We start from the raw sequence: 27055 nt of genomic DNA on the forward strand, positions 1-27055 counted from the left end.
TATATATATATATATACTATTAAAATATGTATTAATACTTTTAATTATTTTTTTAGTTTTCATTTTAATTAGTTTTAATAATTGTATGTTGTCATTTTTATTATTTTTTTATTTTTAATATATTAAATATTTAATTTATAGTTATAATATATAATAATATAATGTGATATATAATTATATAATTTCCCTTTTTTCAGTGTAAGTAATCTTACTACTTCATCTTCAGTTAGTTGCCAAGGCAACATTTCAAATTTCTGTTTGTTTTTTAAGTTTAATATTTTTATATTAATTTAATATTTAAGTTTTATATTTTATTTTGTCAATTACCAAAACTTTACAATGTTTAATAGTTTACAATAAGATTGTTAGTTTGTTAGTTCATGATGCCTACTGTAATGCAAATACTAATGTTACTTTATTGTAAATTGTTAGCCATATAGTATTATCATATAATGTTTTTGCAGTATTGATTGGCGGTTCCTTTTCTGACACATGCAGTGTGAACCTGCAACTTACTATTCTCATTTACTCGTATTATTTACGTAGTAATTTACACACATTTTTATAATTAAATCTCTTGAAAGGAGTGAACTGAAAACAGCTGACACAGTGACTAATATTTCTCCAAACTTGGCAAGTCACTGCATCTGTCTTAAATCTGATGAGTTTTTCCTTAGTCCTTCTTTCTTTTATTAAAATAAAAAAAGATTTCACGTCCCTCAGTGCAGGTACAGTACTTTCACACATCATCTCACATATTTTTTAGCTGCCTCACAATGTTAATACAAATGATCACTGGCTTTGGCCACAGACCCAATAGTCACAACCCGCTCACCCTGCCTTCACTGAGTATCAATAGCCATCAGGGCTTGAATTCAGGTTTTAGACTAGCATGTTCTGACACACTCCCATAATGCACTGTGTTGGACGTGGAGTTACTGTAACACTGATTCTCTCCAATCCCACCGTTCTCTCCATGCTTCAGGGAAGATGGTGAAAAAAGTGTGCCCCTGCAACCAACTTTGTAGTAATTATCTCTCTTTTTTACATCCTCCCACACCTCCTTCCCTCTCTTTCCTGTCGTCACCTCTCGCTTCATGTCCTGTGGCCTGTTGAAGCTTGTTTTCCCGCTAAGCTCTCAGGCTGACTTGAGCATTCTTTCCGGTGATGACCCATTCATATGTTTATAAGTGTGGCACGTCACGTATGTTTTCACTCTCAAATTAAACTCACACAAACACACTATCCTAAATTTGAAACCGAACCAGAAATCACTCTAGATAAACGCCACACTCAGCAGCAGACTGACTAATGCACTCTAAATGGACCCGTCTGTGCACTCATCCCATTATGCACAAGCCAATTTGAAGCCCCAGACTCCCTTCTGCACTCTTCCTTTATCCCCTTAAGACTCATCCCGCTTAACTGCACATCGACCTCATCCTGTTTGGATGGAGTCCAATGCACAAGTCAACGTATTGAGGGAATACAGCTCACATTTTGCACACAGAAAGGTAGGTTTTCACAGAGAGGATTTGGGGTTCCTCCAGTATTGAACAAAGTGAATGGAAGTCATCCGGTAAATGCTGAAGTCAAGCTGTGTGTGGAGTCTCCACCTCTCCCTTACCCTTTTTCCACCAGGTGGTGCTGTTGCTTGGCTGGTGAAACATTTTTATTTTTTATTTTTTGCCAAATCTATATTCCGATTTTATGATATATATTGTAACATAAACAATATTTAATGATTAAAAGAAGTATCTTATGCTCGCCCAGGCTGCATATATTTGATTAGAAATACAGTATTATTGTGAAACATTATTACAATTTAAAATAACTATTCTGTTTTAATTTATTTTGAAATCTATTTTATTCCTGTGATCAAAGCGGAATTTTCAGCATCATTACTCCAGTCTTCAGTGTCACATGATCCTTCACAAATCATTGTAATACGCTGATTTGCTGCAGAAGAATCATTTCTTCTTATAATTATTATTGAAAATGGTTGTTCTGCTTAATATTTTTGTGAAACACTGAAAATAGTTTCAGATTATTTGATTAATAGACAGTTCAAAAGAACAGCATTTACTTTAAATACTGTAAAAATCTTAAACTGTCTCTTTTGATCAATTTAATGTGTCCATGCAAAAAAAAAAAAAAAAAGTATTAATTTCTCTATTAAAAAAACAAAAAATCGAATCATTCTTTCTGGACACGTTTTTAGATTTATGATTAAATGTAAATTAGTGTTTAATTAATAAGATGAAAACTAAATTTAGAACAAAGTGTCCATGCAAAAAAAAAAAAAAAAGTATTAATTTCTCTATTAAAAAAACAACAAATCGAATCATTCTTTCTGGACACGTTTTTAGATTTATGATTAAATGTAAATTAGTGTTTAATTAATAAGATGAAAACTAAATTTAGAACAAATTCTACCATAATGCATAAATACTTTAGTCACTATAATATAAATAATTCAAATTTAAAATAAATTTTTTTTACACATTATTATATTGACAATGAGACTTTTTGCATTACAGTCCTTAAAATTGAGAACGAGTTTGCTTAATTTTAATTAAAATAAAGCAAAAAATATATAGAACAGCATTTGAAATAGAAATCTTTTGTAACATAAATATTTAAATGGTCACTTTTGATCAATTTTATCTATCTATAAACCACTACATGTATAAACCACTTTGCCTTCAATGGAAATGTTTAGAATTAGCAAATTCTCCCAAATTGGCCACCAGTACCAGCATGGTGGAAAAGGAGTAGCTATCTTTCAAAGCATGGCTTACTCTGGACTACATTGGCCAGAATTCCTTTTGGTGCTTCAGTCTTGGCGCAACGTGTCGTTTTTTTGTTGCTGCATTCTGGAGGGGCTGTGTTTACCATCCTAACAGGTCTTATCTGTGGCTGCCTGGATAGTTGGCAAGATATTTGTGCCATTTGTATTTAACCATGTAAGATTTGATTTAGAAAATAACTGTTTTCCCCCATCAGCTTTATTTTTGACTTGCAGTATATTTTTCAAATGCATCAGCTCTTTGTTCCTCGACAGATATGTGTAAATAAAATGACCAATCAGCTTATGTCAGTGCATGTTTAAAGAAAGTTATCTCTTAGTCATGACAGTGATGTGTCTTACAGAGGAGCTGAGGCATTTCCACTCATTTTGCAAATTTTTAATCTTGCTTCACATTAACTGCTCAGTAAACAGAGCTTTTTTGTTAAAAAAAAAAAAAGTACCACATAATCCTCACTGCAATGCTTTGTGTTTCATAAAGAGGCTTATTTTCTCATACTTCCTGCTAATATTAATGTGCTATCAAGATGTGTCCTAGTTTAGCTAATGGTACTAATCAACTATCTAATTACACTTCTAAATAGTAGCTGTTGAAAGTTTCATTTTATTAGCCTCCATGAATTTTGAGACATTGCAGTTCCATTTAATCTAATACTGGAGCTCATGGTGAATCCATTTCCATTTCACCACCCTTTTGCTCCCTCTTGTGTTGCAATGAAAACAGCCATGGCAAGCATGATAATGAAGCCCAGGTAGATGTGAAGCACCAGAGATGGTGTTTTAATACTGTCTTCGTGACCTGTTTTGCAGACTGGAGTCAGAGTGATAAAAGCGTCACTTTAGCATCAGAGCAGATGCCCAGGTGCTCGATAGGGCCTCACTGCCATGACTTTTTTGTATACACATATCATTATATTATACAGTTGTGCTCTAAAGTTTACATACCCTTTGTATAATCTGTGATATGTTTTGCATTTATTCAAATAGAGGAGATTAAAATTAAAAAGCTTTTTTTATTTAGTATTGTCCTGAAGATCCTGCATAACAGATATTTTAATATAATCATAAGTCAAAATAACAGCTAAAATTGAATAATTGTTAATTTTCAAATCATTTAGTTCTCAATATATTGCTCTGAGTATTTTAAATCTCTTGCTTTTACTGACAGCAGCTCTATTTATTTATTTTAATTAGCTTTTGTTGATTTAACTCAACCTTTGTTTATTTCCAGGTTAAATTTTGATTTTAATATCATACTTTTAATATCAATAGCAATTTAAATAATCATACTTTTGATTCTCATATGTCATGTAAAATCTGTTTACATAAAAAAAAAAAATCAGAATCAGGTCAAACCAGGGCAGAACTAAATAAAAAAAATCTCTCTTATTTTTTAAATCAAACATTTTGCAGATTATATAAGGCGTATGTAATCTAACGTGGGAAACTGTATATGAAAAAATACACACATTAATATAGTCTGTGTGGCTTCAGATTGTATCAGCTGTTTCAGTGTGACGTGTTTTGAACTGACTTCCTTTTTACGATCATCTTCTCTCTTCCTCTCTTCCTCTCTTTCTCTTCGCTCAGGGACGAGCAGCACCAACACGGTGGCTGGAAACGGTCAGAATCAATACCAGCCGCCCGTCTCTCAGTCCCAGAGCTGCAAGGGAATGTTCACAGACGAGCTGCACAAATTGGTGGACAACTGGGCCAGGGACGCTATGACCCTGTCGCAGGGCAAGAGAGGCTCCAAGCACCAACAACAAGTGACTCCTCAGGGCCACTGCTACGAAGTAAGACTTTGTTCTGGAGAAAATCACAGTTGAAACAGAGCATCTAAATCAGGAGTTCACAACTCTCAGGCCCTTCAAGGTCCACTTTCCTGCAGAGTTTAGCTCCGATCCTAATCCAACACATCTGAACAAGCTAATCAAGGTTTACTTGAAGGTTACAGGCAGGAGATTTTGATCAAGGTTAGAGCTAAAAAAAAAAAAAAAAAAAGAGCTCTACAGAAAAGGGGACCTGGAAGGCCAGAGTGGAGAATCCCTGCTCTAAATAAATGTTTTTCCTTTCTCCTCTTCTCAGATGGTTCCTCCTACCAATATGGGCCGTAAGTACTCGGCTCCAGGCCAGCTGTGCCCAAGCATCGCTTCAACTCTGAGCAGCCACCCGCCCATGCCCAAAACTCCCGCTACCTCTCTGGGGGCCCTGAAGGGCTCCTTGTGTCCCACGCCACAGTACGGCTACCCCTCCGCACCTTACAGCGCCCAGTGGGCTGGTTCGGCCACGCACACCCAGGCCGGTCTGCTGGCCACCTCACAACCCCTGGGACAGTATCCCCAGGTTCCGACCCCTTTACAGACCTTCCACATCAGCACTTTGCAAAGGTCAGTCAGCCACCCGGGTGGACCCAACCTGAAGACCACGTAGGGCAGGGCCTAGCCGTGCCAGGCCTAAATAACTCTCGAATTGGGGGAAGGAAGGGGGGCGGATTGGGCAAGCGTTTGATTGCATTGCAGAGATTCTGTCACAAGAGTTTCCTTTGGGATGGTTGAGGAAGAAGATGCCAGAATCCTCCTGCATGCTCACAGATATGCCACGGGGATGATGCACAACGATGCAAAGAATAAGAGAAGATGAAAATAAAACAACGGACACTTGTGTGCAATGTTACGTGGCCAAAGAAGGTGTGACCATTTTTATTGTTAAGATGTGTAGTGATGGCATCCTTCACCACCCAGCCCCAAACATTTGTCAAGGGGTTCGAGATTTGCTGACCTAAAATGGAATAGATGCCACTGGCATCCATCCATCTGTATGTCCTCCTGATAAATTCATACATCAAGCATGTCAACAAACGGAAGTCGGGTGGGTGACGGTGAGCAGCGAAGAGTCAAACCTAGTGTCCTTGTTCCCCTCTTGCCCTAAACCCTCTGCTGCAATGCCATGGAATAATGCAATAATTACAATGGTAGAAAAAAGCCCATTTTAAAACACAGGAAGTGGCCTTCATTAGATAAAATGACAAAATCCATGTACAGATATCCTTTGTTTTTAAATTGGGTTATGAGGGTTTTGATTTCATTCATTTGGTTTGGTTGGTTAGTTGGTTTTTCTTCCCTATGCCCTTCAAGCTGGCCTTGTGTAGCAGAATGGTAGGGACAGTTATTTTTTTGTCATGTTCAGAGGCCTTTCAGCTGCCCCCCGAGGTTTGTACTACAAAGCTTCTACAAGCATCCCAGCATCCCAGCTTATTCACTCTCTTACCGTCCTCTTCCGGTTTTCTCATCAGGCCACACCACAAGGTGACGTGTAAAATGGTGGATAAAATCAGTTGGATTGGGGTTTGGATACGAAGCTGGGGGTCACGGGATTTGTCGCCTTGGAGACCTGTGAAGCTTTAAATCTATGGCTAATGATCAGCTTTTTCTGATCATGGCAGCATTAGGGGGGGCCTCTTACCATAGTTTGATCGAGACATTCAAATAAGTCGTGTTCTGTATGGACCTGTATTTACTCATCAGTTATTGATGTTGAAACACTGTGATTATTACAAATGTTGTTGGACAACATTAGATAAGAAAAGTAGACAAAAAAAAAACATGAAATTTTGGAGGGGTTTGGATATTAGCGTTCGTGAGATGTAAGGCTAGCTATTTCATTATTCACATCTTATTGGAGACACTTTAACTTTTTTCCCCTTTGTACTTTCTTTATATTATTAGATAAATGTGAATGTAAAATGGATTCAATTAATGTACTTGAAGAAACCAATTTGTCCCTCTTTCCCTACGCCCAGTGAGCTTTCTGAAGATTCTAGTGCCTTGCGTTATTTTTGTTTTTGTTTTTTGGAGTCGGGGTTTGATATGTAAGGCAACGGAGAGTCTCAAGCGTTGCACTTGGTTGGAGTGCTGGTCTTTGGACTTCACAGAGGGTGAACATTAATATACTGCAGAAATGAGGTGCTGTTTTGGATGCCGTTTTGAATTGGCTACGACTGAAACCATTTGATGGCACAGTCCTAGTCTTTTGGGAAAGTCGAAAGGTTCATATATACTGTGTGCAAACACACAATCCAGCCATTATATCACATTCAAAGGCTGTGGAAGTGCTTGAGGGTTGCGTTTTAGATACTTCATCAATCTACTTTAGTATGCAAGTGTAAGTGTGCCTATCATCAGTGCACCCTTTCTAGCGTAGATGAGTCATTTAAAATGCTATTGACAACCAGTCTTTGTTTTCCAGATGGATTCTCAAAAGGTGTGAACGGTTCTTGTGAAGGTGAAGGATCGGCTCAGATAGAAACGCAGGACGAGGAAAGTTAGTAAGCATGGGACAGTATGTTGTAAGTACTTCAAAACCACCAATAGCTTAGATGTTTTTCTAGCACTGCTTGATCGGTTTTGATACCATCCAGTGTCAAACCCTCTCCGGTGTGCGAAGAGAGACACGTTTTAGCAACAGATGCGATGGAATGTGTAACTTCATGAGCGAGAAAAGGACCAGAAATGTGGGAAAAGACAGTTAGCAACCTTCACCTACACAAGAACGCCACTCTCTGCCAAAACAGCACTGTCGAAGACTAATTCTCGCTGGTTTCTCATCAATCCGCTTCTTTTGAACTCTCACTGCCCATGTAAGTTCTCAAGTCACTGTACTGGCAACGGCCTTTGGTTTTATGGCAGATCAGTAGCTTCATTTTGGGGGATCTCAACTCTCTCTTTTTGTAGCAGTCAGTCAAATCACTCTTGTAAATGATTTAGTTTATTCAAAATACTAGACCTGCAGTGTCAAACTAACTTTTAGTGTCATGTTCAGCACATTAAGCTGTGCAGATGAATTGAGAACAGTCCTGATCCACCAGAAACTAATGTACAGATTCTTAGAGCATTTTATTTGGGGTACAAAAGCATAGTGGAGATGCTCATCAAATTAACTACTGAAAGGGTGTAGATTACAGCTCGTTACATACTGCTTAGTGTGTCGTCTGTGTGAAACGTCTGGTACAGGAACTTCACTTTAGGTCAACTGTACAGTTTAGATTCTCAACTGGCTCTCTATATTTAAAATACGATCGTTTTACCTTTATCTCTTGCTTTGTACGCAACGCTTTACCTGTAGACAGCTCATTTTTACCCACTTTGTCATTTGGTTCGTTCAAACTGTGAACACATCAGAAGGTCTTTAACAAAGAGGTCCAACCTGCTCAGTGTTCAGGCTAATGAAATCTGTGTAATACTACCTTCTGAGTGCCATGTCCCTGTTCCAGATATGATGCAAGTGTTAATTTGCTCTCGCTGTAAGAAACAGGTCCCCCTGTTTGACTGTAGAGGGCACTTATGTAACTGCAGTGCAGGATGTACAACAAAATGAGATTTACCTCTGACCTCTGATGTAAATGATACAGCACCTTGGAAAATGTAAAAAAAAAAAAAAGTTTTTTTTTTTATGCGTTTGTAGCGTGCTGATGTGCGAACGAGCCATTCAGTATCGATAGACATTCAGTTTGATGAAAAAAATTTTTTTTTTTTTTTTTTTGCATGAGACTAGTTACAGAGAAAATAAATGCACACAAACTCACTCAAAAAGTATCTTATTGAATGAAACCTTCCTTTCTAGTCGCTCTCCTGTGGAAAGAAATACAACAGAACAATGTTTACTTAATGCTACTGACCTGTCATTAAGTTATTTTGTTTTGTACTGCTATCTGATCCGCTTGTTTTGCTGTCTTTTGAGTTTCTAGAGTTCCTCTGGCGACTTTCATTCAGTGTTTTTTTTTTCTCCGTATGATATTTAACAGTGTACAAAATGTTAAAAGAGTTACTTAAAATGAAAACCAAACAAAAACATGTAGGGAATCATCGGCAATGTTTAACTGTATGTTTTGCACTAAGTATAGGATGTTCTAGCTTCATATAAAACTGCGCTTTGCGCTCCAATAAAACAGCATTTGTTACCCTATTTGTAAACTTAATAAAAGTCATTTAAATAAATTAAGCTTGCCTCTGCTTCTCAATTCTCAATGGATGCTGGATTCCTTATAATGCAGTTCAGAGCAATAGAGCTGATGAGATTTAATGATACTAAAGTGCATTTAACTAAATCTTCATCTGGTTGTGATCCTATTTGAAAGTGAGTGACACGCACTCTGTCCTTCCACGTGTGCATGTGCACTCTGCCCTGTCCTCCTAAATGTGTACGTGCATTATGTGTCTTGACTGATCTTCATACTAGTGACATATTGGATTCTGAGTCAGACCAGCAATGAGTCAATTTGAGTTCATATGGAACATCTTTTTGACATGCATTCAGATTGTCACAAACAAACCCACATGGCCAAGTAAATATTTATTATTGACATGTAAACAGGCCAACACAGAAACTTACCACAGATATGTATGAATACTTATTTCAACAAAATTTCTTCACTGCTTAGTAATATTCAAAAGGCTTATTATGTGGTCCAACCAACATGCAATATGTCATCCTAAATTAGCCAGTCATTTAAACTTTTTTGAAAAGGCATTGGCAGTACATTCTTTATAAAATTTTTAACTTAAAAATTGTATAAAATATTTTTGAGAATAATATTTTTTAGATGGTTGCCCCGCATGATTCTTACACTTTTCTTGAAAATGGTATAAAGGTAAAAAAAAAATCATTTCTGGTGGAAACCTACATGAACATAAATAGAAAATTTCTAAGAATTTGGTATGTTTTATAAACTACATTTTTAAAAACTCAAATTTTTTCATTATTATTTTTTCAAACACTGGGACTGTATGCCCCAGTGTTTTCTGCTTTTGTTGTCTCTCAGGATATAATTACATTATTTTAATGCACTGCTTCTATGATTTCTGGGGATAGCATTTTATACACTCTTGGCAGCTTAAAAAATGTAAACAGGCCAACACAGAAACGTAAAGGGGACATCGGATGCCCATTTTACACAAGTTGGTATGATTCTTTAGGGTCTTCATGAAATTTCTGCAACATACTTTGGTTAAAATTCCACAGTGGTCGTGTAAAACAACACCCTTTTTACCTTGTCAAAAACAGCTTTGTTCACAGCGCCCCGTTTCGGTGCATGTCTCTTTAAATGCTAATGAGCTCTGCTCCCCCCGCCCCTCTGTTCTGTGGAAGAGGCGATTTGCAAATAATCACAAGAAATCTAAAGTGTGGGACTTACTACTTCTGGAGGTGCAGCTGGATCACAAACAGAGGGTACTGATCCATCCTCGAGTTCTAACTTTTTAGCAAAACCTGCCTTGAATTGTTTCTCGTTCAGAAAGCAGTCTGGAGTAAAATTATTCAATACAAAACAAACAATCAAATCACTAAAAGCTATTCTAAACAAACAAGTTTTAATCAGAGTTTTAAAGAGGTCATATGATGCTTTTTTAAAGATCCTTATTTGGTGTAACAGAATATGTTGACATGCTTTAATGTTCAAAAAACACATTATTTTTCAAATACTTCAAATTATTGTAGGTCCTCTATGCCCCGCCTCTCTCAAACGCTTAATTTTCTACAAAGTCCCTCCTTCCGACAAGCGCAGTCTGCTCTGATTGGCCAGCTGACCCAGTGCATTGGGATTGGCCTTGGTTTTGAGACTTTAGTCTTTGCAACTTCAGGGATCTTATCTATGCACAATCAGCTTGTAACACTCCAAAGAGAAAGGAAAACTTGAAATCGCATCATATGACCCCTTTAAACTGGTAAATAGAATCCAGCAAAAAATCAGTTTGGAACAGTCAGTAAGTCTGCAAAAGATGATCTAAGAGAATTTGTCTCAAAGCAGATTTTCAAAGTGCTGATTGATTGGAACAAATTTATTTCAACTCAATCTGTAGTTGTAATACATGGTTCCTCTGTGCAGACTATATGTAACACTCTAAGAGCCTTGTTGCACCTTTGTGGTACACATTCCCAAGCGATCACAGAATACATATCTCTGTCACACACCTCCAGCTTCAGGTTTTCACTGGCTTTGCAGTTGGGGAAGTTGAACTCTGCAACCCTGACCCTGGTGATATTCTGTCTGCCCACATAAGTAGAGCCACACCAGACCTTAACGTATGGATCGGGTTTGTTTCCCAAAGCATCACCAGGGAGGTTACTGGCTCGTAAACTACACACCGGAACGGCAGCACCAGTGAAGTCCAGCTGAGACACCAGCATCAGCACAACCAGAGACACCAGCCCAAGATGATCAAACACTGCCATGGCCGTCAGAAAGAACACATGTTCAGTTATAATGATTTAATACACACAAATATTGAAATAAGCATTTTAGAAATAAAAATGTAATTCAAGTGTATTAAACCGTTACTTCAGTTCAATCATCACCCTAGATTTAAAAGGTTAAAGAATACAGTTGGTGGATACAGAATTCCACACAGTTTGTACTGTATGTATTCTTTCTGTACATTTTGCCAATGAGCTGGTCGTCAGTTTTCATGCATACAGAAAATCTGCATATTGTGCACAGTAGGCCTATAGACACAGATTATGTATGTATACTGTGCACAATATGCAGATTTTACAGAATTACAGAAGTACAAGACGTATGGTATAAAGCAGTGGTTCCTGACACTAAGGGCAGAGCATTCCAAATCTACATCAGTACCGATGGCGTGAGTTTGGGCTGGGATCAGATGTTTGTCATTGCATGTTTAATTCTGCTTGGTGGCGCTAAAGATGCAGAAATTGCACACATCACCTCTTAAGGCTGTCTCTGAAATTGCTCACTTGTTCACTAATAGCACACGGCAACTGAGTGCACTATGAAGTGAGCGAATTTGGACTCTGACGTGCTTTGGAGAGATTCAATTGATCTTCCTTTACTGTAGAAAAATCTATATTAATACAAAATGCTTTTAGTCTGTTTACTGACGAAAAGTTGAACGCAGTACAATACTAATAAAAGTCATTCAATAAATATATAAAACTTAATTCAGTGTGATTATGTTATTGGAATTACAGCAACATTTTGCCTTCAAAATGTTGCTCTATCTTCAATGACATTATCTTTATTAATTATGATTATTTACAAAGTGCACCATAAGAGGGCACCAACTCCCTACAGTCTTGTGTCAAGACGGTTTAAATATTTATATGAATTTCATAAAGGTACTTATTAGATTAAGGCTTTAGGTATTTAGGTATTAAAATACAGACACAGTTGTATTTAAAGTAGAAAAGCTTTATGGAAAGACTCTGCTTCTGCACAGGAACTCTGTGTCCATTTCTTGAGCAAGACTCTCTTCTCCATATTGGAGACACTGGACTTTGAGATGGACCAGTTCCATATCAGTTTGTCATGTGCTTTCCCAAATGTCCATAGCTCAGCAATAGAAAAAGATACATATGCTGACCAAGTAAATTATATATGACAAACAGTCTATTTTTTTCTAAATATATATGAAAGACACATTTTCATGTATTAAAGCACATCAGTTTCAGCAGCTGGGCAAAAAAATAAAAAATAAATTCCAGCTGTCCAGTTGTTGTAAATAAGATCCCAAATAAAGCACAAATAAATACAGTAAGAAAAATCATGGCTCTAAATATGATGTTAAAATTAGTCAACTGAAGCACTGGGGTTTGCGTAAAGACATGAATCTGTTTCAGAATATTAAACTGGATGAAAAAAAAAAAGCTTTTTGCTTATGAAAAACCTGCTTTTATCAGGACTGTGAACTGTTAAATAATTTTTCAACACTCTTGCTGACTTGACAAATGTAAATTTGCCAACATGTTATGTGTAAAAAGTTCAGCAAATCTGCTAACAGCATGGGATTTACCACCTGTTGAGTGCCTATGAAAGAATTTTACGTTGGCACTGTTGCATTATAAAGGGAGCTCAAAAAACATTCACACAACACCTAAATACAAGCAAGGTAAGGCATTTTTAACACTACATCACACCTCAGCTTCAGATATAATTTTTGCATTTCAATTAAAAAAAAAAGTTAAAAAAACAAAAAAAAACAAAAAAAAACAGCCTAAGCTGTCATAGCTGGTCAGCAGGCTGGTTTTAGAGTTGTTGTTTTTTTGACCATTTCTTTAGCTGGTCAACCTGGTCAGGCTGGGAGACCAGCTTGACCAGCCTGAGAGACCAGCTAAAACCAGCTACTTCCAGCTTAAACCAGCTAATATTTTTTAACAGGTGGTAGGCCTACTATAAAGCTAAAAAAAAAAAAAAACACCATAAGAATTAGTCGGTATTAGAATATTATGCGAAGTCTTATGAAATCGTAGTTATCATAGTTTTATGGTGGTTATTTGTGAGCAAAGACCGACATTTGCTGCGTTCATGAGACCCGCGTCAATGTAGTGAACGGATGGTTCGAGTCAAATCTTTCAGTTCACAGAATCGGTTTAAATGATCCACTCACGATTGACCATTACGTGCTTCAAAACTTACATTTTTCTTCCACTGAGAAAGGCATACCGACTTCGACATGATTAAGGTGAGTAAATGACAACAAAGTTTCATTTTTGGGGTGAACTAGTCCTTTAATATGCTTTTTAAGATTAATGCTACATGCTTTATGGTTATTTACCCATAACCTCAAGAGAGCACATTAATAATAGAGCCCATGTTTCGAAAACAATATGAACTTCAGAAAAGTATTTATTAGATTTAGGCAGGTTTAACATACATATATATTTAGAGAAACTTGCCCCAAATCTAACTTACTAACCTTGCTTATCGAACAGAATAAAGTGCTTTAACAGATAACAGATCCAACAAGTAAAAGTAAGAAAAACATTATCTGTCTGTATCATGTGGGGCATTGAAAATATAATGAAAATATAACTAAGATTTCTTTTAAGTCTTTAAAATAAACGGTTCTTTCAGAAACACGAATTTTAAACAAAAATTTTTTTGCTACCAATAATATAATTCACCCACAACAGGATAATTATGTATGCCACACTGATTATATTTTTTTCTTAATATTTGACAGTGATAAATTGTCTTAAAGCAGCTTAAATTAATGCTGCTGTTATGTAGGGTGTATTCAGAGTAAATCCAACCAGTCAGAACCAAAGCTACACATCAAATCCTGATTCTCACCCTCGACCAATAGCATCCATTAAACTGTAACCAACCACACTGATAATGTACAGGGTTTATAGACCTGTGTTATTGAAGCATTATGTTTCAGGCTGCTTAAAGCTATCGAACCGCTAGTTCACATATGGGGGGATCTGGTATGGTTACTAGGCAACAAGCTCAGATGATGCAATCCATGATGTGGATCTGCAGGGAGTCCAGATCAGGTAGGACTTCCCCACATTTGGGACAAGCGTGTTCTGGAATATTCTGCTGCTGCCAATCACCTGTGGTATAAAGAGGTCTATGTTAATTGTTATCCCGATATGCAGTTACAAGTACAGTTGTACAAAAGTGTACAATATGGACTCTTTAAGGGAAGACCTCTACCTCCTTGATGTGCAGATGGTGGCCCTTGAGGATGTCTCCTTTGCATCTCACTCATGGAATGCCTGTAGCATAAAAAAATTCCCTTTTCGGTATCACAGAGGTCACATGGGAGCAGGTAAGTGTTTGAAGTTTATGACATACCTGCCGAGTGACTCCATCTCGTCCTGAAGTTGGGTGTTCTGTTTCTTCACATACTCCAGTTGAGTGGCCAAACGCTCTTTCTCTTCGTGAATCTTCTCCCGAGCTGCTCGTTCTGCGTAGAAATCCGAGGAATATATCTCTGCCTGTATGTGTATACACAACAAAAAAACCCCCACATAATAAGTAATGATACAGATCGGAAAGACCTTAAAAAAGTGGGAGGATGCCCAGTCAGCCATGCCACCATACAATCGTTCGTACCTGAGCCTGGAAAACAGAAATGGTTTCTAGTTCCTTTTCCTTCTGGAAGATTTCCATCTTCATCTCATCGATCTTCTGCTGTTTGTCTGCCAGTGCCTTTTCAGCCGTAGCAAACCTGGTTTGGAGGTCATCATAGTCTTCCCGTGATGCACAACTCTGATCATGCACAATGAGGTACGTAAGAAGGATGAACCACCAATGTACTCCAAATACTAAATGAACTGCCTTAAATCGAACTGTATTTAAATATAAAAAGAAATTCTGCAAGCTTAATACTCCTTCAAAAATTAAGAGAATATTTGTAGTTCACGGATGTACCTAAATAATAGTGTCTGGCCGAATACAAAAAATAAATGTTAGCCTGAATTTTTCTAAAGTAAATGGGAATTTGTACCTCTCTCTTCTTTTTTTCCTCTTGGAGCTCATTGTAGTCTTCAAACAGCTTGGTATAGGCATCTTTCAGCTGGTTCAGGTTGTTCCTGGCAAAGAAAGATAACAGGAGATGTGATTATTATGAAAACATCATAAACACAATGTGCAACCGAGTTGAGTCTATATTTCCCCCATGCAACTGTTCAAAAATGCACCTTTTTTTAGGCATCAGATGGGGGTAACAAGTTGCACTCACTTCTCATCCTGAGTTTTCTTCTGTTCCAGTTTAACAGCAGCCTGAAGGCTTTCCATCTGAACCCTCAGAGAGTCGTTCTCAGCCTGGACCTTCTGTTTCTCTCCAAGCTGAGTTTTCAGAGTACCTAGATCCTGCTCCCGATCTTTACACCTGCAGAGAGAACAGGAGATGTGAGAGCTAGGAAACATTGTAAACATTGTAAAGAAAGCAATAGTACACCCAAAAGAAAGATCTGGTTTTCTGTATGTATTACTTATAAAATGTGCTCTACAGTTCTAGGTTAAATTAATATATAAATAGAAACTTCTGGCGCCATTGTGTTGTTGCGTATAACAACAGACTATTAAACTTTAGGTGACCTTTTATATTTAAACTAGATTTTCATTTCCAGAACGAACTAAATCAAGTTTGAAAGCAATTTCACATTTAATATTTAGAAAAATACGTAATAATACAAATAAATATATATATTTTTATATTTTAAAATATAATAATGATACATATACAGTATAAAAAAAGTTTTTAAATATTATTTAAATTTTTTTTAAAAGGCTGTGTATAGGTTGTTGGTGTTTCTGACCTGTCCTGCAAGTTTCTTTTCATGTTCTCAGCCTCGTCCAGTTTGACCTGAGCCTGTTTCAATTCATTACAGAGCTTCAGTAACTGATATTTTAAACCAGAACGAACTAAATCAAGTTTGAAAGCAATTTCACATTTAATATTTAGAAAAATACGTAATAATACAAATAAATATATATATTTTTATATTTTAAAATATAATAATGATACATATACAGTATAAAAAAAGTTTTTAAATATTATTTAAATTTTTTTTAAAAGGCTGTGTATAGGTTGTTGGTGTTTCTGACCTGTCCTGCAAGTTTCTTTTCATGTTCTCAGCCTCGTCCAGTTTGACCTGAGCCTGTTTCAATTCATTACAGAGCTTCAACAACTGATCCTCCAGATTCTTCACCTCAGCGCTTGACTGGTGAAAACAAACATAGAAAAAAATGTCGCTTCCTCATAGTAAATGTAAATTCAAAGTTGTTTCACTTTCTTTCAGACAAGACCACAGTCACATGGATGTTTGGATCAAATAACTAGTTCAAAAATGCTACACGGATAGCTATAAAAGTCTGATTATCCTACATTGATTTCGGTTGTACAGGGGAGAGATGTCTGAGCGCTGCTGTCAGCGTGTTCCAGTCTGTTCTCAAATTCGGCAATTCTGCAAATACACAATATGTGCATACAATAAAAGAAGCTCAAACACCTTAAGTTGTGTCTCTAAGAGGGTATGCGAAATTCTGTCCTACCTCCCACGTGCCTCGTGAAGCGCTAGCTGCAGTCTCTCCTTCTCATCAGTCTCTGCTCTGAGGGAGTGAAGCAGCTGCCTCACCGTCTGTTCCTCCGACTCAGCCTTTGGCCTGCGTACACACACGTATTTGCTTAGTTATCAAATTGAGGACCTATTATAGGTTTCTATTGTGTTCCTACAATTACTATAGAATAACCATCGCCCACATCCTAACTTTAACCCATAAAGGACATTTTTGCATCTTAAAGGAACTATTTGAATCCGTTTTCCAATTTAAGACACAGACAGAGTTTTTGTCAGATCTAGCTCACAAACTATAACTACATACAACAAATGAAAATATGCATTTTCAAATTTATTTGCAATTCATTGCAAATTTATGCATAATTCTGCAGTTCTTACATGCTGAAAGCACATGGGTCCTTTGGCATATTGGGCAAATCTCTGGTCACTTTTAACTCATCTTCCTATGGAAAAAAGCACAGAGAGTGACAAATTGAGCAACATAGTGTTGCTTCATTGCGATTGTGTGTGCGCGTGCATACTTACAGCTATTCTAATCTCAATGAAGGAGTCTCGAGGTGAACCTTGACCTATTTTGAGCTGGAGTTCAGAGTTCAACGCTACCAGGTCATTCTTCTCAGCCTGAAGACGAGCAATCTGACCCCTCAGCGCCTCCAGTTCGGTGTGTAAACACTATGGCAAATATTTAACTTCATTTAAGTCTTTTTAAATTGATTATATACTTCTGTGTGGTATGATTTTCTCACCTCAGCTCCACTTTTTTCCAGCTCTTCCACTGGTTTCTTCAGCGCCTCGTTCTCCACATCCATAGCATTCAGTCTGGTTTTGGCATCCTCTAATCGTTGCTCCAGGAAGTCTCTCTCCTCCTTTTGCTTCTCCTTCCATGCTGACAGACCCTCAAATCTCTCCTTCATGGACAAGTTGCTTTGTTTCAGGGCTTCTGTGGGATACACATGAGGACATTGGGTTGTTGTGAGTGATGGAGCGAGTTTGTGGATTGTGATTATGGCTGAAAGTGAAATGAAATCTCACCCTTCAGTTCTCTGTTCTCTTTGATAAGAGTGTTCATTTGCTGGAGGGTCTCTTCTAAACTGCCCAGATTCCCCGGGCCAGACCCCCGTGGGTGACTGATGTCCCCGTTCATCATCGATGAACCAGATGCCATGTTTCTGGAATCTGTTGAGCTGAATTATGAAATACCATAACATAACTCAAGAATGGTTTATGCTCAAATATGCAATTATCAGCACAGAAATAAAAGTGAAACTAAGAGTGAACCAAAAATGTGCTAGTGCTAGTATGTTCAAGATGCAAATAGTTGAACAAAAAACGAAAATTCGAGTTGATTCAAATCACTAAACCTGAATTTATTCACGTTAGTCGGTCTAAAAAGGTTATCAAGTTAAACTCGGACTCGTTCTGATTGGTGGCAACGATTCAGTGGTTTGGAAGGTTGTAGGTAAGTGATAATGACTTTCCTTCTGTATCTGTACACAAACCTATCGTATGGCATCAAATGAATTTTGAATGAGATTAGTGTAAGTAGGCTAGATGACACACATGTATGAGTGGCAAACAATGGTTTGCTTTAGTTTCCTGATGGGATTCAACGCTAATCTAAATGGTGACTGTTAAAATCCTACCTGGTACGTTTCGTAATTTATATTACGAGAAAACGAAAGTTAACTAGACACTCGTTAAACTACGCCCTAATATGTTTCATAAGTACGCAACATGTTAATATATCTGGAGACACTTTTTAAAGATATAAAATGTTATATAACTCTCTACATTTAAGAGCATCGCGATACTCACCAAGCTTTCACTTGTGTAGGCTTCACCGACTTGTTTTGGGAAATGCTGCGCTTCCTGATCCAGACGTCAGTGCAGCGCTCTGAACGCACAGATCCGGGAACCAGAAGGATTGGTCTGTTTACAGTAAGCGTTATGCACGTAAATGTCTATCCGGTGCTATAAAGCTCTAGTCTCTGAAGACGCTTCCATGCGCAGCACTGAACCAGCTGACGGTGACGGCCCGGGATTTCCCTGCGCATGTCCTGCTGAGGTCGCACCCAGAACTGGGGCAAAGGGAGGGGCTTTTCGTGCCCCCCTTTACGATTTTAGTGTGTAACAGGCATACAAACGCTTCAATATAGCAATAACAACAACAATAGTAAATCAATATCGTTATAATAAAAATTTGAGGTACTTATCATATAATGACTTTGTTGATGCACTAGATGGAGCCATAGAGCTGAACGACAATGTGCATGCTTTCAAAACTTGTGGCATGTATGATTTTAATGGCTTTACTGCTTGTGGGGAAATCTTATTAAATATTTTTAGTTTCAAAGATAGTTCTCAGAGAAATTATAATCTGGTAACCTAATAATTAAGGTGAGACTGAACTGTCATCGATATTTCCCAGAAAAAATATATTGTAGCATGTTCAAAATGTTGTTGTGTTATAGTTAACACAACAATATATTTTTCAAGTCTGTTAACTACAACCTTTGTGCTTATCAAAATTCAAAATACTAGTTTTAACACTTATATCACCAGCATGAAATAAAAGGATGATGTTCTTTGTTGTATTATTTATATGAATTATTAATTATTCTGTTCTGCATTTTGCAAACATGTTATAAATCACATCTAAATATTATAGAAGTGGTATCCCAGTTAAAGAAGGCACCTGGCTGATTTAAATAATTTTAAATGGGCAACACAATACAGAGACAAACTACTTCATATTGTTTAGTAAAATAAACTTGTCCATGACTGAAAAGTAAAGAGCCCATACGTTCCCTAAAGTCACTTTTTTTAGAAAATGAATTCCATGAACAGTGATCTGTTTTCTCCCTGTATAATCAATAAAGACAGAAAATTAGTCCAAATGCCGTCCAGGAACGCAGCAGTGAGGCTGCTGGATGGACGCAGGACACAGCGCGTCTATTGGCTGTTTAAACTCCAGCGCGTCCGATTGGCCTGAGACGAACTTTAGGAGTGATGGATCAAGGAGGAGCAGCCTGAACTTTAATTGGGGGAAATCTAATAAATTCCATGATGTACGATTCCGTATAGGTTCTCAAACATTTATTCTTGCGCCTTAAATATTTTGGCATTGTTTTTTGCACTAACATTCAGTGCAGAGAAGCACGAGCGCGCGGAGGACGCGCTGCTTTACGCGGCGGAGGTGGAGTTGCTATGCGACCAGGCGTGGGGCAGCATGCTGGAGGTGCCCGCGGGCTCGCTCCTCAACCTCACGGGACTCGGGTACTTTAGCTGTCAGTCACACACGGTGATGGAAAACAACTCCTACATATTCTTTCTCAGGTGGGTTCACTTCTGTTTAAAAACCAAGAACCAGTTCTTTTTCTGAACTTTAATTGGGGGAAATCTAATAAATTCCATGATGTACGATTCCGTATAGGTTCTCAAACATGTATTCTTGCGCCTTAAATATTTTGGCATTGTTTTTTGCACTAACATTCAGTGCAGCACCGCTACTAAATGACTCTTATGAACCATTTAGTGAATCAAAACATAGAGTGCAACCGGTGAAGTCTTATTCCCAAAACGAATGACTCTTATTATGAGCCAGTAATAATGTACAGTATGTGGAAAATAATGTGTTTTTTTAACCTTAAACCGCATAAACACATTTCATTACACCAAATACACCAAATAATGTTATTTTTAGCAGCATCATATGACCCCTTTAAGACTCTTATGAGCCGGTTCTTTTTAGTTAAACAGAAACATACAGCAGGAACAATGTAGTACGATTCCCAAACATGACTCGAACAGATTCTACGTAAGAATCGGGGTGGTTTTATTCAATCATTCTACTCGCATACTGAACCACAAATTATTATTATTGTTATTTTTAGATTTCTGACTTGAAATGAACTGCTAAATTGACTTTTGATTTATAAGATTAATTTAAAACATTAAGTTTGTTTTAGTATTTAAATTAATTTAGATTTTTTTTTTTTATTTTTTTTTTTTTTATTTAAAGGCACAATATGTCATTTTTGCCATTAGAGGGTGTGTATTCAAAATAAACAAAGAGACAAAGGCGTAGTTTGATGACGCCGTGACTGAGTGTGGAATCATGGTAGTTGTCATCTTCATCCCCACAGCCGATGCAATCCGACGGGACTCGTGTTCATGGATGTTCATGGATGAGCTAATGATTTATTAACGTAGTAGAATGAAGCAGGGTGAGGCTGAAAGCCGTCGAAGCGAAACGAGGCGCTTGAACGAGCGTGACACACGGCTCGAAAGCAGCGGCGCTTTTATTATGCCACAGTCGTCCGCTTCCACTCCTTCCGGTCGTGCGTATGTGGGGGAAAAAAGCAGCGCTGTTTTATCATACTAGATACATTTGAAAGTTCTGTTATAATGCTACTCTGTGCGGTCGTCACCAGTCTATTAAAACGCACAACATATTAATGCGTCTTTGGTGTTTCCATGTTTTCTACAAAACCGGAAATCGAGGTGTTATGACGTCATTGGCAGGTGACAGAATGACACTATGGACACGGTCCGTATCACTAGTTAAAATTGCTTATTTCTCTGGATTTAAACATTCTTCGAAACATTTGGGATAATGTAAGTAAGTACACAAGTCAGCAAAACATATAACACTGTTCTAGTGGTTTTTGGATATTTTAATAAAAAAATCTTACATATTGTGCCTTTAAGTAATCAAGTCAATAAGACATCCTCACAAGTATATGCAAACAAACATGTGCATGTCTCTTACAGGATGGATGAAAACTACAACATCCTCCCTCATGGAGTTAACTTCCAGGATGCCATATTCCCTGACACGCTGGAGAACAGACGACTGTTTTCCAGCCTCTTCCAGTTCTCAAACTGCACTGATGGACAGACGATACACAACTTTAATAGTGATTGGGAGAGCCAGGAAGACAGCAGGGTACGACACCAATAAACACACACAGATGGGCTCAATATGCACTATAGAGTGGCAGACATAAATGAAAACGATGTATCTTGTCAAGACAAGAAAATCGAAAGGCATAAATCCACGAAAGGTGAACATCAGCATGTATACGTGTTTGAGCAAGCTTGTTTGCATCGTTACAGGCAGACGTTATGAGAGTGTTCAGTGTTTTGAAACGGCTCAGTTGTAAATTCATGAGTCTCGTAAATGGCTTTTTATGAAGACAGGAGTGTCTGCATGCACAACTGCATTATTGTTTACCTGTGTTTAACAGTAAAACAGCAGGCAATTTCCATTCCACTAGTTCTGCACTAGCGTCTGGAGAAAACACAACTGAAGCTGTATTAAGGAATCAAGGAATCTGATTAACACAGGTAGTGAGAATAATACCAAAGTACCATGTTCAGGTTCTCATGGGTAAATGGAGCTCCTTCATACAGCACACACTTAGACACACAATTCCCTTTCTTTGGTGGTCTTTGTATTGATGACTGTGACTGTTCATCACGGTAGGAGGCTGAGGTAATTCAAGAAAGTTCATTCGGCTCGATAGAGGCCAGATTAAAGACCTCCCAGCTAGAGCTGCTCTACCTTACACACATACACACACACACTCACGGATAGTCTGTCTCACCTAAACACACACATCTGCCACCGAAAATAAAGCTGAGATAGAAAGAAGATTGAGAAAGAGTGAGGGAGACGTCAGCTGGACATGTGGACATCCTCTCGGGGAAACAGTGGTGGCTTTTGAAAGGAAAATAAATCATGCGTTTGATGTGGACGGTTCAAGGCAGAATGGGAGGAATGTCAGGGGTCCTCAGAGGTTATGGCAGGGGTTTTGGAGGATGTAGCACACACACACACACAGTATCAAGTGGAGTCAGATATATTTGCCTTGAGGAAATTTACCTGCTGTACATTCAAACACAAAACCGCTCATTAGTCGGACTGCAGTCTACTGTCAGAGGGGAGGGGTTTATTTTAAGACAAACACAATGAGATGCCTGAACGTACAGACTAATAGCCACTTCAACTAACCGAAAAACAGTTATCAGCTGGGATGACACTGTTTCAGATTTATTGAGCGTAATATACCAACAGAGAAAAGTTCAGGGAGTGAACCAGCGGGAATCTCCCTTTCCTTCCAGACAAACGTATACAGTCAAACAAAAAAGCATTTGGCCACAATGCATGAATTTCATTGCAGTAGAAATTAAAAAATTCAAAGTAAATTCTATTTCTTTCAGAAAAAAAAGTCAAATGGATTTTTTTATCAGGTTTTAAATGATAAAACCAATATATATACTGTTCAAAATGAAGACAAAAATGATCTGGATACTTTCAGGTTGTCAAATTTGAAGGAAACTGACTTCATCCACTAACTTTAAAAAGTTAAGGAAATCAATTTTCAGTTTTCTTTCTTTCTTTCTGTCTTTTTTTTTTTGTAGATGAAACATGGTTTGATATTTTGTTATCTAACAGAGTTACGTTCATACAGAGTGATTTGAATGTCCAGATACCTTTTTTAAGTATTATATTAAATAAGTCAGATATTATCTTGATTGTACATGGCGTACAATCTTATTTTTAAATTCCCAGTCTCTTATGCCAACCAAAATACAGTAAAAGCAGTAATATTGGGAAATATTATTAAAATTAAAATGACTGTTTTCAATTTTAATATAATTTAAAATGTATTCCTGTTATGGCAAATTTGAATTTTTAGCAGCCATTACTCCAGTCTTTAGTGTCACAAGACGTTTACAACAATGTCAAAGTCTGATCAATTTAATGCTTTCTTGCTGAATAAAAGTATTCATTTCAAAAATATTAATTTAAATAAAATCTTACTGACCCCAAATTTTGGAAGTGTATACGCAATTAAGGAAAAAATGTGTTCAGAATTTAAGGTATTGAAATCAATTATAGAAAACGTTTATGCATCAAAAGCTGTCAGAAGTGTTTTTGTGTGCGTCTATACACGTCTAGGTTAAAGCCAGTGACCTGAGGAGGTGCAGGGTTCCTCTAACAGGTGTCCACTAAGCTAAACAGATGTGACAGTCGGTCTGTCTAGATGCAAACAAGGGATATTCAGATTCAAAACCATTTAAGCTCTATTAACAGCATCTTTTCTGAACCCTGAACATTTCTTTAAAATACTGTTACATTCATTCAAGTATTACAAATCAAAAAAGATACACCGGGACACTTCACTAATCACATCTGCACAGAGAGACAGACAGATGCAGAGAGAAGATAAAGATAATGATGGTGTGTGTGCTGCAAGAACAGGTGGGGGTGATTATCAGGCCCGGGAACCTCAGAGAGATAATGAGAGCTGTTTTACACAGGAGCTTTCCTGTGGGAAAAGGATTGTTTGAGGCTGCCTGAGGGACTTTGTGCTCTTGTGACTGTAGCTGGCACTGTGTCTGTTAGTTATGTCACCCCCTGCTTCTTGTATAATCCATCTTAAACATCCATTATGCTTTATTAAACTCTACAAAATCAAACGCTCAATGCATAATGTATTTTCAGCTAAGATCATGTTGGATTCTGAAGAGCATGGCCAAAACCTATCATCTATCTATCTATCTATCTATCATTCTATCGTTCTATCATTCTATCATTCTACCCAAACTCTCTTCTTCAGTCTTTCTTTTATCATCTAATTTTCTTTTCTCATAAACACTCATCTGGGTCTAGTTTGGGTCTAAAAGCAGAGCAGGCTATGTTTGGCCTTCGTGGCCATTCGTTTTCATGTCATTTGTGCTTAACTTTTTGTTCAATTAGCTCATGTGGTGACCTTTAACATCATGTGACACTCTTTGGCCTTTTACAATAGGGATTTAGACCTTTCCACTGTTCAGGGAGAACATACGGCCTGTTGCTCAAATACACACAGACACGGCCATGTAATCACACACTCTCCACATGTGCACACACACACAGCATGCCTCGGCTTGTGTCTACTGTGGGCATGACAGCGGGTCACTTTTGAACTGCCTCCATCACACACACACTGGCATGTGTAGGGGCCCAGAGAAGAAAGGCAGTGCTCAGCAGGAAGTAATAAGGCTGACGGAGACTGGAAATGATGTCATGTTGTATGTTGACCTTCATTCCACAGGGTCAGGTTGTCAATACATGCACAGATCTCTGCACACGAGTAACCTTCTGTCGTTTTATCTTTCAGCTGCTGTGTTCCTCAGTGCAGAAGGTGTTGTTTGAGGAGGAGGAGCGGGTTGGACAGCTTGAGGAGCGCGTGGCCGAGCTGGAGAGGAAGAACGAACAGTTAAAAGAACGAGTGGGGAAACTGAGGCATTCTCTGAGGAAGGCCCGAAAAGTGTCCCGCCGTGCAGAACGGGAGCGCCAGGAGCTGCAAGAGCGCCTGAAGACGGCGGAGAGACGTGTAGGACATCACATCAATGCCATTTCACCCCAACACAGCCCTCCACGCCACAGATACACACACGGACTGTGAGCTCCAACACACACACACACTCACACCTTTACACGGACTCAAACAGACTGCAGGGCAGTCTTCAAATCCCATATATTTACTTTTTCTTTTTTTGTTCTTTCCACAGTTTTTAGCAATTAATTAAGCTCCAAATGCTTGGTGTAAACTTGTTTTGTACATAATTTTAATGTTGATATTGATAAAGTAAGCTTTAATATTAAATAAGCTTAATATGCTTAATATGCTAATTCAAGATTTTAGTGTAAAAAGTGAATACTTAAGGAACTATTTCTAATCTGACCCGTAAAAATGACTTGTTAGTGTAACCTAATGTAGTATTTTAGACTTTGAGTTTGAATTAAATGAATTAATTTGAATGTTACCACATGAAGTGCATTTTTAAAAGATTAAAATGTTTACAGTGTATTACTTTCAAATCTTAAAGGGACAGTCCACCCAAAATTCTGTCAATATTTACTCACCATCATCACGTTCCAAACCATTTCTGTCTTCTGCTGAACACAAAAGAAGATATTTTGAGGAATGTTGATAGCCAAATCAAATTTTTTTTTGTCCATACAATGGGAACAGAAACTGTTCAGTTACTGACATTCTTCGGTATTTCTTCTTTTGTGTTCCACCAGAGCAAAAAAGTCATGCAGGTTTGGAACAACATGAGACTGAGTAAATGAAGACAGAATTTTCATTTTTTTGGTGGACTATCCCTTTAAATCTTAAAATCAGTGTATCACTTTAACATACACTGAGGAACTGTTTACACATTCAGAATACAACCGACAGTGATGATGTCATAGATGCATTCACTGAATTATGATGAAGTACATTAAGATAAAAGTTTGAAAAGTGTTACAATATTCAGCATTCAAAATGTAACAGGAAGCAGTGATGTCATCATAATATTTACATACTGAATTGTGATTGGTCTTAGCTGAAAGTATTTTAGTTTGTCTATACAGTATCACTGTTTAGTTTCACTGTACATTGTACAACTCATACAAAATTCAAAGTTTAAGCAGAACAAATGCTATTAGCTCATACTTCTGTGGAGTTTGAGACTGCTGATATTAGTTTGTGCAGACGGACGGAAGAATATTATGATTAAAAGAGCAATACAAACGTGTTTAGATGGGATAGAGCTAAATGATGTGATTTGATGCTTTTATAATTATTAAAGTTAACTTTTTCAAAATAATTAGTCTTAAAGTCAAAATTAAATATATTTTAACATTGTCTTCAGATTACTATTAACTTGAATTTCAAATTATACAAAGCAAAAGAGACTGATATTCCAATGATAGAGCTGATATTCCAATGCAAAAACTACTAAAAGAGACAATATAAAGGATCTATGCATTTACATCACCCCACACACACTTCACACAGTTTCATCAGAGGTAAGTGCGAGGACACACACACACACACGTTCAGATACTATGATTACACTGAATTACATCTGATTCTTCCTTTCTGGTGTAGCTGATAGTAATGCATCAGAGGTTCAGTTATCAAGCTTTTCAGCAAATCCTCACTCATCGTCTCCTTTCATCTGCTGAGGAAGGGGAGAGAGGATGTGTTTAACATGTGTCTCAGTCCAGTTCTGAGAAATGATGGCCTCCCTCATATTCCCAAATGTCTTTAGGAGTTGCTGAACGACCCTCCAGCATCTGGTAAGGCAAACGGCCAGGTGATCTGTAAAAATGACATATTTCACTTATGAGAGGAGACAAAATATATTTCCCATTAGGTATGTAAATAGCTGCTTTGGCAAAGATTTGATTGTGATTTCTTACTAAATGATTCAACATGATTCAGTTTGATTCAAATCGATTATTTTGGATTTGTAATAATTTTTTAGCTAAAATAGGTACAAAATTGTGTGTGTGTGTATATTTATTAATTATATACATGTATGTGTGTATATTTATATATGTGTGTGTGTGTGTATATATATATATAT

At 37.5% G+C, this 27055-nt stretch overlaps 3 protein-coding genes across 3 annotated transcripts in view; 2 read left to right on the forward strand and 1 right to left on the reverse strand.

Moving 5' to 3' along the window:
* wnk1b (WNK lysine deficient protein kinase 1b) overlaps window positions 1-8805 on the forward strand; it is an 80050-nt gene extending 71245 nt beyond the window's left edge. The window contains exons 30-32 of the mRNA XM_016557513.1: window positions 986-1027; window positions 4400-4605; window positions 4898-8805. Coding sequence (XP_016412999.1) covers window positions 986-1027; window positions 4400-4605; window positions 4898-5242 — 593 coding nt within the window. The 3' untranslated portion in view covers window positions 5243-8805. The remainder of the gene's footprint in view (window positions 1-985; window positions 1028-4399; window positions 4606-4897) is intronic.
* Window positions 8806-13598: 4793 nt separating this feature from the next.
* LOC107743880 (optineurin-like) lies at window positions 13599-18669 on the reverse strand. Its single transcript, XM_016557336.1, has 14 exons — window positions 18455-18669; window positions 17672-17823; window positions 17386-17579; window positions 17165-17311; window positions 17018-17082; window positions 16614-16724; window positions 16447-16525; window positions 16167-16282; window positions 15298-15447; window positions 15064-15148; window positions 14670-14825; window positions 14409-14551; window positions 14268-14329; window positions 13599-14164 (listed from the first exon to the last, which is right to left on the reverse strand). The coding sequence occupies exons 2-14, from the start codon at window positions 17802-17804 to the stop codon at window positions 14058-14060; spliced, it is 1548 nt and encodes a 515-aa protein (XP_016412822.1). The 5' UTR covers window positions 17805-17823; window positions 18455-18669; the 3' UTR covers window positions 13599-14057.
* LOC107744050 (coiled-coil domain-containing protein 3-like) lies at window positions 18109-25432 on the forward strand. Its single transcript, XM_016557522.1, has 4 exons — window positions 18109-18143; window positions 19787-19975; window positions 21413-21587; window positions 24811-25432. Exons 1-4 carry the CDS (start codon window positions 18109-18111, stop codon window positions 25096-25098), a joined length of 687 nt encoding a protein of 228 aa, XP_016413008.1. The 3' UTR covers window positions 25099-25432.
* The last annotated feature ends 1623 nt before the right edge of the window (window positions 25433-27055 follow it).

Source organism: Sinocyclocheilus rhinocerous, unplaced genomic scaffold (assembly GCF_001515625.1).
Source record: "Sinocyclocheilus rhinocerous isolate Xijiao unplaced genomic scaffold, SAMN03320098_v1.1 scaffold551, whole genome shotgun sequence".
Taxonomy (NCBI): Eukaryota; Metazoa; Chordata; class Actinopteri; order Cypriniformes; family Cyprinidae; genus Sinocyclocheilus; species Sinocyclocheilus rhinocerous.

Excerpts from the sequence above, each read along its gene's own strand:
- LOC107743880 (XM_016557336.1), bottom strand. The coding sequence starts at position 17,804 with ATGGCATCTGGTTCATCGATGATGAACGGGGACATCAGTCACCCACGG. Across the intron at positions 16,526-16,613 it reads CTTCACGAGGCACGTGGGAG|AATTGCCGAATTTGAGAACA; the intron begins GTAGGACAGAAT and ends GTGTATTTGCAG. Across the intron at positions 15,448-16,166 it reads AAAAGAAACTTGCAGGACAG|GTGTAAAGATCGGGAGCAGG; the intron begins GTCAGAAACACC and ends TTCTCTCTGCAG.
- LOC107744050 (XM_016557522.1), top strand. The coding sequence starts at position 18,109 with ATGACTTTCCTTCTGTATCTGTACACAAACCTATC. Across the intron at positions 18,144-19,786 it reads TATCTGTACACAAACCTATC|TGCAGAGAAGCACGAGCGCG; the intron begins GTATGGCATCAA and ends ACTAACATTCAG. Across the intron at positions 21,588-24,810 it reads AGAGCCAGGAAGACAGCAGG|CTGCTGTGTTCCTCAGTGCA; the intron begins GTACGACACCAA and ends TTTATCTTTCAG.